The sequence below is a fragment of the Mytilus californianus genome, unplaced genomic scaffold (genome assembly GCF_021869535.1).
Source record: "Mytilus californianus isolate M0D057914Y unplaced genomic scaffold, xbMytCali1.0.p SCAF_7, whole genome shotgun sequence".
NCBI classification, from domain to species: domain Eukaryota; kingdom Metazoa; phylum Mollusca; class Bivalvia; order Mytilida; family Mytilidae; genus Mytilus; species Mytilus californianus.
In genome coordinates this window covers 98,006,985-98,019,143 of record NW_026262723.1, presented here as the reverse complement: position 1 = coordinate 98,019,143, position 12,159 = coordinate 98,006,985, and the positions used below count along the sequence as shown (strand labels likewise).

General features: G+C 35.7%; 1 protein-coding gene across 1 annotated transcript in view; it reads right to left on the bottom strand.

Moving 5' to 3' along the window:
- LOC127708812 (thioredoxin domain-containing protein 11-like) overlaps positions 1 to 12,159 on the bottom strand; it is a 71,783-nt gene that overhangs the window by 39,402 nt on the left and 20,222 nt on the right. The window contains exons 10-11 of the mRNA XM_052213951.1: positions 10,953 to 11,001; positions 7,459 to 7,601 (exon numbers count right to left, since the gene is read on the bottom strand). Coding sequence (XP_052069911.1) covers positions 7,459 to 7,601; positions 10,953 to 11,001 — 192 coding nt within the window. The remainder of the gene's footprint in view (positions 1 to 7,458; positions 7,602 to 10,952; positions 11,002 to 12,159) is intronic.

Genomic DNA, 12,159 nt, shown 5'->3' with positions numbered 1-12,159 from the left:
AAGTCCCATATTTCGAAATGTCTATAACGTTACTAATACCATAGTGATCAGTATGAACTTCATTGTTTAGAAATTCCTCTTCGTCGTTTTCTCCTGTAATTGTCATTACCATTTTACTTGTGGGAGTTATTTCTGGCCATTTTGTGCGATCCGTTAACCAATTTGGTCCTTTTTTCCAAATGACACTATCAATGTATTGATCGGCGTTAATTCCTCGTGTTAAGAGATCGGCTGGATTGCATTCTGTTGGACAATATCTCCATTCATGTTGATTTGTAGATTCCGTTATTTCTCTCACTCGATTCGCAATAAATCGTTTTAACGGTTTCAATGATTTTAACCAGTGCAATACTATGCAGCTATCCGACCAGAAAACCACGTTTTTACATTCGAAAGTCGATTGGACATGTGACGCTAGTCTAGTTCCAATAACCGCGGCCATAAGTTCTAGTTGCGGTAATGTTAGGTTTTTCACTGGCGCTACTCTGCTTTTTGCCATCAGTAACGCAGTTTCGGTTCCGTTGTTCAGATATGCGGTCGCTCCATACGCCTTTGGACTGGCATCGCAAAATACGTGTAGTTCAAGTTGTTCCGAAGTAGAATTACCGGAGAAATAATATCTCGGAAAGACGATTTGTGTCGCTTTCTCTAAGTCGCTTGCTACATTAATCCAAGTAGCCTTAAAGTTTTCCGGAACTTGTTCATCCCAATCCAGTCCACTTTTCCATAGATCCTGTATTAGTGTCTTTGCTCTTATTGTTACCGGGCTGAGTATTCCAAGTGGATCGTATATTTTCGACGAATGTTTCAAAATCTCCCTTTTTGTTTCAATATCTCGTATTGGAATATCACATTTCTGGTACATCAGATCATCGGATTTGCTATTCCATAACATACCAAGTACTTTTGTGTTTATGTCCATATCTAGTACATTTTCCGTCTTGGCTAGCTTGCGTATATTCTCACTGTTTGACGTCCACGATCGTAGGTTGAATCCGGCGTCTTTCATCATTGTTCTCGCTTCCTTATAATACGTATCAGCCTCATCCTCGTTCTGTAAACTTGTCAGAATGTTGTCCACGTACAAGTCTCTTTCCATCAATGTAGCTGTTTTACTGTTGTAACGTTGTAAATGTTTCAGTATTGTGGCGTTTAGTATAAACGGTGAACAAGTCGCTCCAAAAAGGACGGATTTGAACCTGTAAGTCTGTAAATAACTTGTTGGGTCGGATGGGTTACTTAGCCACAAGAAACGTGTAGTGTCTCGGTCATCCTCGTTTAATCCTACATGTAAAAAGGCTTTCTCAATATCCGTTGTTATGGCGACAGGGTTGGCTCTAAATCTCATCAGAATTTTTGTCAGGTCGTTTAGCTTCGGCGGTGTATCCAAGAGGCAGTCATTCAAGCTTTGCGAATTAGGCGACTGGCGACAACTGCAGTCGTAAACAATTCTGATAGGCGTAGTGCTTGATTCCTTCTGTACTGGATGATTAGGAATGTAGTGCAGTTTTTCTGAAGTTTCTGCTGTTTCATCCACCTTCTCTATGAATCCCCTACGTTCCTGTTCTTGTATGATGTTCCCGTACTTCTTTAACATATCTGGGTTTTGAGTAAGTCTTTTAATGACGTTTTCTGTCCTTCTCTTCGTGACTGCTAAATTTGTAGGCAATTCATCATGATCCTGTTTCCATGGTAACCTAGCGAAATATTTATTTTTTCGGAACTCAATTGATCTGTCCTGATAGGCTTTAATATATGCATCACCGTCTTCGTCTACCTCCTTACTATTTATTCCTATTGATTCTAAATTCCAAAATCTCTCTAGATTGTATTCTTCAACTTTGTGTGATATTAGAACATTAAACATGCTAGTTTTCGACGTGTTAGTTTTCTTACCGTATATAGGTCCCGAAAGCAAATATCCGATCTTGGATTTCACGGCGGTCGGACCGTTTCCCCGTACTATATGGTCTTCTACAATGTCCCAATAGTGATCTGCGCCTACTAACAACGATATTTCGAATGAATCTTGCTGTGTCATCGTGTGAGCTAACTTTAAACCACGCAAATAACCATTTTGTGTATCAATATTACGTATGTGATTCTGTAGAGGCACGGCTATCATCGGTACTATCAGTACTTTGATTGGCAATACGTGTCCTGCATCGGTTTTCAGATAGATTGTTGTCTTTTCTAGGTGTCTCGCGTTTTTCTCTTCACCTCCAAATGCCGATAAATGTATTATCTCTGTTCCCTCTATCTGTAAGTTGAGTTTATTCGCTAAGTTCTGCGTTAAAAACGATCTTTGCGCTCCTTCGTCAAAAAGAATGTTTGTCTCGGTGTAGAGCTGATTCAACCCTACTTGTGCTACGACGGTTTTCAAAAGTACATTTGATCGCGATTCTGTCGATTGTGAATACAAAATGGTAGTATCTTGTTCCGTTGTATGACTATCATTTACGAGGTGAACGTTTGTCGAATTTGAAGATGGTGGGTTTTGCGGGTTGCTGCTCTGATTATCTTTCGCGCGGAAATTCGTATGTGCTGAGTTACTACCCCCGTTTCTATGGCTTACCTCATGGACTGGTTTTATGCTGTTTGTTAGACGTACATTACACAAGCTTGTATGGTGTTTCTTATTACAATGTCTACATGTGTGTTTAGATTTACATTCGTTTAGTCTGTGTTTACCAAGGCAATTAAAGCATAACTTATCACGTTTTACTATGTTCATACGGGATTCTGTGTCGGTTATTTTACTGCAATGGGTAGGTGCGTGTATTTCGTGACAGAAAACGCAAGGTCTAGTCTCAATATTCTTGTAAGATTTGGACTTCGGGAAATTCGCTCCGGCAAAGAAAGACTATGTTGTGGGCAAATTGTGTGTTGACTCTATCTCTTGTCCTGCGTCCATTATATCTATCTCGTCTAATATGCTTTTACGGAGGTCCCGTAATATCCAAGTTTTTGTTCTGTGTTCTCGCGCGAGATGTTTTCTGACTTCCCCGGGTAATTTGTTCATAATAATGGGAACAAGTAACGTACCGTATGTTTCCTGTGTTTGACCCAAAGCTTCTAATCCCCTGACGTAACCTTCCATTTTATCGTAAAAACTTCGTAAGCTTCTTAACTGATTTCTAGGCGAAGGAATTTCTAATAATGCCTGCATGTATGCATTTATGATTTTATCTTGTTGACCGAACCTCTCTTTTAACAAATTTACGGCTTCATCGTAGTTTACATTTGTTAGTGCGAAACCTGCTATTGATCCTAGTGCTTCATGTTCTAGCTGTGCTTTCAAGTAATTAAATTTTTGTACATTTGTAAGTGACAGATTAAGATGTACGGCCGACTCATATGAGTCCCAGAAAGTTTGCCATTCTAAAATGTTGCCTGAGAAGGTTGGAAGCGAAAGTTTTGGTAGGCGGTGACTCTGATTACTAGTTGACGAAAATGTACTTTGTTGCGTGTTAAATGTGTGACTGGCTTGTACAGACGGGTTTTCAAACGACTGTGCGTTGTGTGGGTTGGTTATGTTGTGCGTTGGAACAAACGGTATAGTTTCTGGATTTAACGTGTGAGTTGTAGTATGTGATTCAATATGACGGGACTGCGGGGTTTGGACATTTTGTATGAACTTACGTATGTGTCGAATCTTCGTTTCCATAGTCAGTGAATATTCATCTGAATCAATAATCTCATTTTCCACATCTTCCGGTTCTGTTAACTTAAGAATTTGTTCATTTAAGTCCTCAAACAATGTTTGTTTTTGCACAAGTTTTCCGAGCGTTGCAAAGACTTCTTCTTCATCGAAATTCGTATTCTCCTTTGCTTCATCTAACCTGCGGAATAGTCTGGTAACAGCGCTTCTGTTCCCAGATCGAACTGATTTCAATTTTTCGAGATCCATTGGTCACGGTACCATAAATATAGATGATAGTTAGGCAATGTGTATAAAGACAACTGTTCAGCCATTACATTTTATATACAACTAACGTATTTCCGCCCAAGGCGACGTCACTGACAATACGACGTCGACAATGGACAAGTACAATAGTACGGACGTTATGCATAAATATAGATGATAGTTAGGCAATGTGTATAAAGACAACTGTTCAGCCATTACATTTTATATACAACTAACGTATTTCCGCCCAAGGCGACGTCACTGACAATACGACGTCGACAATGGACAAGTACAATAGTATGGACGTTATGTTCCCGCGACAATCTCAACAGGTGTGACCCAAGATTTTCACAATTCTGAGGGGTCACCCGGAACACCTGCCGGGTGACCAAATAACCTGGGAATTCGGAAAATAACCCGTTTTCACCGGACTCCTTAGCCTTCAGACTGATTAGATATAAAGTGATTTCAATGAAATACCGGCAAATTTGTAATTCTTCCTGGACAAGAAGTTCAACTAGCTGTGTAAACTCAGCTCAATTGACCCATTTCAGTGTATGGCTTCATTGACAGCTTTGGTGTCAAACACACTGTTAATTAACACCAATTACCTTAGCTTTAGGTCGTAAATAATTTGTGTATTTCAAAGTTGTTTTAAAACAATTTGAGTTACTTCCCCTTTTTTGTCAATTCACAATATACTCCTTAAACTTATGTTTTTTTTGTAAAAAGATTAAATCTAAAATGAATTGAATGCACAAACATATCAGAATAATACTTTTACTTGTTCTACCTTAGAACAATTAAAAAATAAAAATTTTGAAAATAACCTTTTTCATCTATACCTCCTTTAATTGTTTAACTTTATTTTATTAAACTCTAATATCAACCTATGATATGTTCTACTGTTTAAAGCTGCACAAATGTATGTAAAGAAAACACAAGTTGGCACATTGTATGTCATGGAATGAATATGAACAGGTATTAAGGCAATGTAACACAAATCTATCAATGGCCTCCAGGTGCAATGGAATAATAATATGTATAATTTTAAATTACTTAACCATGTGGACATGTTTTGGAAACTTTGATATAAATTATAAGAAAAATGTCCCCTAAATACTGAAATTCAGCTCGAAAAAAGTTAATACGCGTTATGACCTGAGATTTCACTCTTCTATGCAGGTTATCACCTGCATTTTCATTGTCATAGGTTGACAGGTATGCATATGTATGTTTTTTTTTAATTTTAGTTCATTTATATGTTTTGGAGTTTAGTGTGACGTCCATTTTCATTGAACAAGTACATGTTTGTTTAGGGGCCAGCTTCTGCGTGCGGGATTTTCTCGCTGTGTTGAAGACACATTGGTGGCCTTCGACTGTTTTCTGCTCTTCGGTCAGGTTGTTGTCTCTTTGACACAGTCCCCATTTCCATTCTCAATTTTATAATTTGATTAAAGATTGCTGCATGAAACTATACATTGATTGATTGATTGGTGTTTAACGCCACTTTCAACACTATTGTGCTATTTCGTGGCGGTCAGTTTTTATTGTTGGAGGAAGCCGGAGTGCCCAGAAAGAACCAACAACCTTTGGCAGGAAAACTGACAATCCTAGTCAATTAAGATTGGAGTCACTCACAACCTAAGTGTTGACTGGCTAGTGATACAGTAGTTGTGACTACTTAAACCACTCGACCACAGAGGCCCAATGAAACAATGATGTCTAAACAGTAGATTTGAACATACCTGTATATCAGCAAACATTAGATTAAGTATTACAGTACAACTTGAAATGGTTTTGTGTGAAAGACAAATTTGATGCCCTCGTGTTAGTTATGATTATTCCATTATCTATGACAATTAATTGCTGCTATTCCTTGAAAAGTTAACAGCGGGTAATAAAACGTGAATACTAATAATATCAAATGTACACCATGATAAAGCTATATGATGTACAACTGTTCTAGATGAATGATATACAGCTAAAACACCAACTGTGGCTTGAAAACTGTAATAAAAGTTCTACCTTGAAAACTGTAGGAAATATTAGCTAAACAAACAATGTACCCTGCATGTACAATTTCATCAAAAAATGACAAAAGTTTATCAGAAAAGATAATCAGAATTCTGGTAATACACACCCTAAGTAAAGTACAAAAAGTCAGTATAATTTAAAAGTTCTAGCTTAAAATCTGAAAGACTTTGAGAAGTAAGTCGTACTAGACATGCAGTGTTTGCATAATTTCTCAAAGAAATGATAAAACTCACCAATCTTGTCATTTGTAGAAAATGACAAAAACCTAAATATTAATTATATTCCCAACCTTTTCTTATGTACTAACACCATGCATGATATCCTGTGGGACACAGAGTTCGCGAAAACTTATTTTGACCCGTCGGTCATGGGACCGACAAAGCATGATTATTTGTCAGTCCTACAAAATTTTAGCCAGTCCTACAAAATCTGTCAATTTTATCCTGAAATAAAATTAATAATATATTTTATCGAAAAATAACTTTATTAATATTAGTTTTATTCTTCGCACCCACAGGCAAATTAACAATGAAGGACCAGTTCAGGAGGTCTTCTGATTGTTCTTATTTAAAGTCATCTTCACTATCCATTTCATCATCTGAATCACTTTCTCGGCTGTTACAGTATTTGTTTGCTCCATTGTAGGGTTCAATCGCCGATTGTTTGCCAGGGATGGCTCTATGCACAAATTTAGTAGGCCACGTGTAGATCGCCGCTTTGGTTTGTTTATAATAAATCCGTAAACCAGTACCGGAAATTGGCAGCGGGTACATCTGATAACCATGGTAAACACTTATTGGAAACAGTTGCGGTACATCTAATAACCGATGTAAAAAAGTGCCGAAATATGCACTACAACAGCCGTTTTTACATCGGTCATCGGGACCGGCACTAGCCTTCAAAATACTGGTCCGAGCCTCATTTTGACCGACAGGACCGACAGGACCGACCATTTTCGTGAACTCTGGGGACAGATAGACAGAATAGGTATAACAATATGATCCCACCCTCAACATGCAGTAAACCTTAGAGAAAATTCCTTAGGATAGGAAATCTATTTTTGTGCCATCTGTAATTTTAAGGAATGAATCAGAGAAAGTAGCATTTTATCCCACTGACAATCATAACAGACTTTAATTTTGTTTACATGGTTAATTTATTTGTGCTCACCATTACAAAATACAAACCAGCAGCTGATTTCTTGCCATCATGACAGTATCAGAACAAGAATATTTATTTAAGTTAACAAGGCTCAAATTGTTCCAGTAGTTAAAGAATCTAAGACTTTAAATAAAATTTATGGATGGACAATGGAAAGACTTCGGAATTCTTATGTATAAAACCATGGAAACTTTTTTCACAGGTAAATCCAGCACATCTTTAACAAAATGTCTTATGATAAAAACTGTTCTTAAATAGGCATCAAATTTTAGATACTGAACATTAGGCCAACAGCAATGATGCATACAACCAATCCTAAACTTAATGTTATAATTTAGAGCCACAAAACTTACTTTATCTTCATCCAAAACAATACTATTGAATGTTGTTGATGTAGCATCAGATACACACACCTCATTCACACATGACCCTCTGGTAACCTCTGACCTCATGTGACGAGGAAGGTCACCTCTGGTAAAATTGATAACAAAATTAGCTGAAATGAAAGGGAGAAAGCATTTTGTTAGAAAGTTTTGTTAAACTAGAGGCTCTAAAGAGCATGTGTCGTTCACCTTGGTCTATTTATATGTGCATATTCAACAAAGGACACTCACCAACTTCGTGATCTTGTATTGCAGATCATTTATTCTGTTTAGATTCTCTCTATCTTCTTTAGTTTTTGCTCAAAACACAAAAGAGGGTAAAAAAATTCCTCATTTAAGGGCAATCACTCCTATAAAGAGTCACAGTCTACCTAGCTATATCAGCAAAATTTAACTTGTTAGTAGATCTTGACTTGCTGATCATTTTTGTGATTTAAAGTGTCTATTTATCTATTATAATTTTTGTCATATAATGCAAAACGCAAAAAAATGGGTGAAAATTGTCATTAAAGGGCAATAACTCCAATAAGTAGTCGTCAGACGATTTCCTCCGTAATGTCTTAATTGTAGATCTTGTCTTGCTAATCATTTTTTCTTATTTAAGTTTCTATCTATTATAATTTTTAAGATATAAGGCAACAAGAATGTGTCCATAGTACATGGATGCCTCAACCACACTATCATTTTCTATGTTCAGTGGACCGTGAAATTGGGGTCAAAACTCTAATTTGGCATTAAAATCAGAAAGATCGTATCATAGGGAACATGTGTACTAAGTTTCAAGTTGATTGGACTTCAACTTCATCAAAAACTACCTTGACCAAAAACTTTAACCTGAAGTGGGACAGATGGACGAACAAACGGAAAAACGAACAGAAGGATGAACGGACGAACGAACAAACGGACGCACAGACCGAAAAAACATAATGCCCCTAGGTGGGCAAAAAGATTGGTAAAAATCGTCATCAAAAGACAATAACTCTAACTCTAATAAGGAGTTGACTGACGACTTTGACCATGTAGACTTATTTGTAAAGCTTGTCTTGCTGATCATTTTTGCATTTTCCATGTTTCTCTCTATAACTATCTATTATAATTTTCAAGAAAATAGGCAAAAATGAAAAACTAGAGGCTCTAAAGAGCCTGTGTCGCTCACCTTGGTCTATGTGCATATTAAACAATGGACACAGATGGATTCATGACAAAATTGTGTTTTGGTGATGGTGATGTGTTTGTAGATCTTACTTTACTGAACATTCTTGCTCCTTACTATTATCTCTATCTATAATGAACTTGGCCCAGTAGTTACAGTGGAAAATATTTTGTAAAAATTTACAAAAATTTACAAAATTTATGAAAATTGTAAAAAATTGACTATAAAGGGCAATAACTCCTTAAGGGGTCAATTGACAATTTTGGTCATGTTGACTTATTTGTAGATCTAACTTTGCTGTACATTATTGCTGTTTACAGTTTATCTCTGTCTATAATAATATTCAAGATAATAACCAAAAGCTGCAAAATTTTCTTAAAATTACCAATTCAGGGGCAGCAACCCAACAACATGTTGCCTGATTGGTCTGAAAATTTCAGGGCAGATAGATCTTGACCTAATGAACAATTTTATACCATCAGATTTGCTCTAAATGCTTTAGTTTCAGAGATATGAGCCAAAAACTGCATTTTACCCTATGTATTATTTTTTTGCTATGTCGGCCATCTTGGTTTGCGGGCAGGGTCATCGGACACATTTTTTAAACTAGATACCCTAATGATGATTGTGGACAATTTTGGTTAAATTTGTCTTAGTAGTTTCAGAGGAGAAGATTTTTGTAAAAGATTACAAAAATTTACGAAAAATGGTTAAAAATTGACTATAAAGGGCAATAACTCCTTAAGGGGTCAACTGACCATTTTGGTCAAGTTGACTTATTTGTAGATCATACTTTGCTGAACATTATTGCTGTTTACAGTTTATCTCTATCTATAATAATATTCAAGATAATAACCAAAAACAGCAAAATTTCCTTAAAATTACCAATTCAGGGGCAGCAACCCAACAACGGGTTGTCCGATTCATCTGAAAATTTCAGGGCAGATAGATCTTGACCTGATAAACAATTTTACCCCATGTCAGATTTGCTCTAAATGCTTTGGTTTCAGAGATATAAGCCAAAATCTACATTTTACCCCTATGTTCTATTTTTAGCCATGGCGGCCATCTTGGTTGGTTGGCGGGGTCATCGGACACATTTTTTAAACTAGATACCCCAATGATGATTGTGGCCAAGTTTGGTCAAATTTGGCCCAGTAGTTTCAGAGGAGAAGATTTTTGTAAAAGTTTACGGACGACGGACGACAGACGCTGGACGACGGATGCAAAGTGATGAGAAAAGCTAACTTGACTTTTCAGGTCATGTGAGCTAAAAAAGGTAAAATTTGTCATTTAAGGGCAATAACTCCTATAAGAAGTTGTCTGACAGTTTTGATGTATATGGACAATTGGTAGAGCTCAACATCCTGAAAATTTGTGCCCGCGTCAAATTTTCTCAAATTTATAACGGTTTTCAAAATAATAGACAAAACTTGCATTTTGCCCCTATGTTCTATTTTTAGCCATGTCAGCCTTCTTGGTTGGCAGATGGGGTCATCGGACACCTGTTTTAAACTAGATACTCCAATGATGATTGTGGTCAAGTTTGGTTAAATTTGGCCCAGTAGTTCACAGGAGAAGATTTTTGTAAAAGTCAACAGACGATGCTGGACACCAGCTGGTGAGCTAAAAATAAATAATTTGTTTTTGTTTTAAAGGGTGTATAAAGTAAATATAAGTGTTAGTCTGACGTGTGAAAATATCTCTTGCATAATATCATTAAGGTGTCATGCTCATATTGTATGATATTTTATTGTGTCATACTCTGACATGATTTCCAAGTTAATTTTACTTTTTGGTTACATTGTTAAACCAATTATCTCAGCGAAATTTATCTGCTGGTCAAATTTTCACATTCAAATGTCCCCTGAAGAAAAGTAAATACAAATTTTAAAATAAAATAAGTTTGTGCAAATTATGTTGAATTGACAATTGATATTTATCAATATTTTCATATGAAATGCAAATGACAATAGCAAGAATTTTTAGAAAAAATTTCCATGATTTAATTTTAATCTGATATAACTTTCAAGCAAATTGCATGAACTATGACAAATATTATTATATAAACTTATTCATAAATGTTAAAATGTTCAAATTTTCATAAAATAAGACATTTGCTGACATTTTATAACTATTATTTAATGCAAACGACTTAAATATTACAATCCATATCTAATTTTTTTAAACCTGATTAATCAAATATAATTGTCATATTCTATACATTGTACTTGGAAGATTGTGAGTAGTTCTTGACATCCATAGTTTTAACAGACATAAACAGTTGCCTCAAACTCTTATAGAGCCTTACCAATATTAAGCTTAGTAAATGGCTGCCTGAGAAAATGCTGGACTTCATTCTATAAAAAAACAATGCTTTTAATTAATTAAAAGAGAAAAATTATAAAATGCAATACAAACATGAATATGTGTACAACTGTAATTTAGAATATTATGAAATAGGTTTACATCGCGATTAACATGTGTACAGTTTGGAGTTGATGTGACAATGACTTCATAATAAACTACCGGAGCCAAAAACTTTAACCTGATATGGGATGGACAAATGCAAAAACGGAAAGACACACAGAACAGAAAACATAATGCCCCTTCTAGCACTGGGGGTGTATAAAAACTTAAATCATATCATATAGCATGTACATGTATGTTAACAATGCTCCTGATAAAGCGAGTGTTTTCATGCTAAAACCATCAATACTACCATTCTTAGACAAAATTCTGGAAGGAAAAACTTGTATGTATATCAGGGCTTCCAAAATTATTTTTAGCCAGCCGGACATTTTATATATTATCCCGATTTTAATCCCTTAAGACTAAATAAACAAAAGGCAATTATGGTAATCAGTTGCCGAGTTGGCCATCCCAATGATTGATATTTAAAAAAAAACGATATTAAAATTTCTTTGATTCAAATTCGAAGTTCTGAAGTAAACTGTTAAATTGGCAGTGCATCATCCGAAGTGTGCAACATCAGCGTACATAATCTGCCTTAGACTCTTTATTTGTGCAAAATAACGTTGTCAAAAACTTTACTTTCGTTTTTAAATCTGAAACCGGATGTTATCTTGACAATGGTAAAACATGGACCAGAGACGGATACGTAAATTCCATGTACGTTTGCAAAGCATGAATGAGTGTAAGTAGCTCATTCTACGTTATTTCTTCAAGAAAATATTCGAAATAAACGTGAGATAAAGGTATCAATGACAATTTAAGCATTTTTTAAAGAAATTAGGATGCATAATTAAATTTCACACCTGCGCACATGCACATGCGCACACGTGTACTAGTTCAAACAGAGACATGTCTCTGGTTCAAACAACGTGGTTATGACGATTTTTCATTTTCACCTCTTTAATTTTTTCATCAAATCTTATTTGTAAATGTATTTCTGATAATTTAAATCTCTTTGACTAAATTAATTAGATGCAAACCGGTGAAATGTAGGAAAATAACTTTGAATAGACCGATCAATGTCCGGTTCAAAATAGTTTACC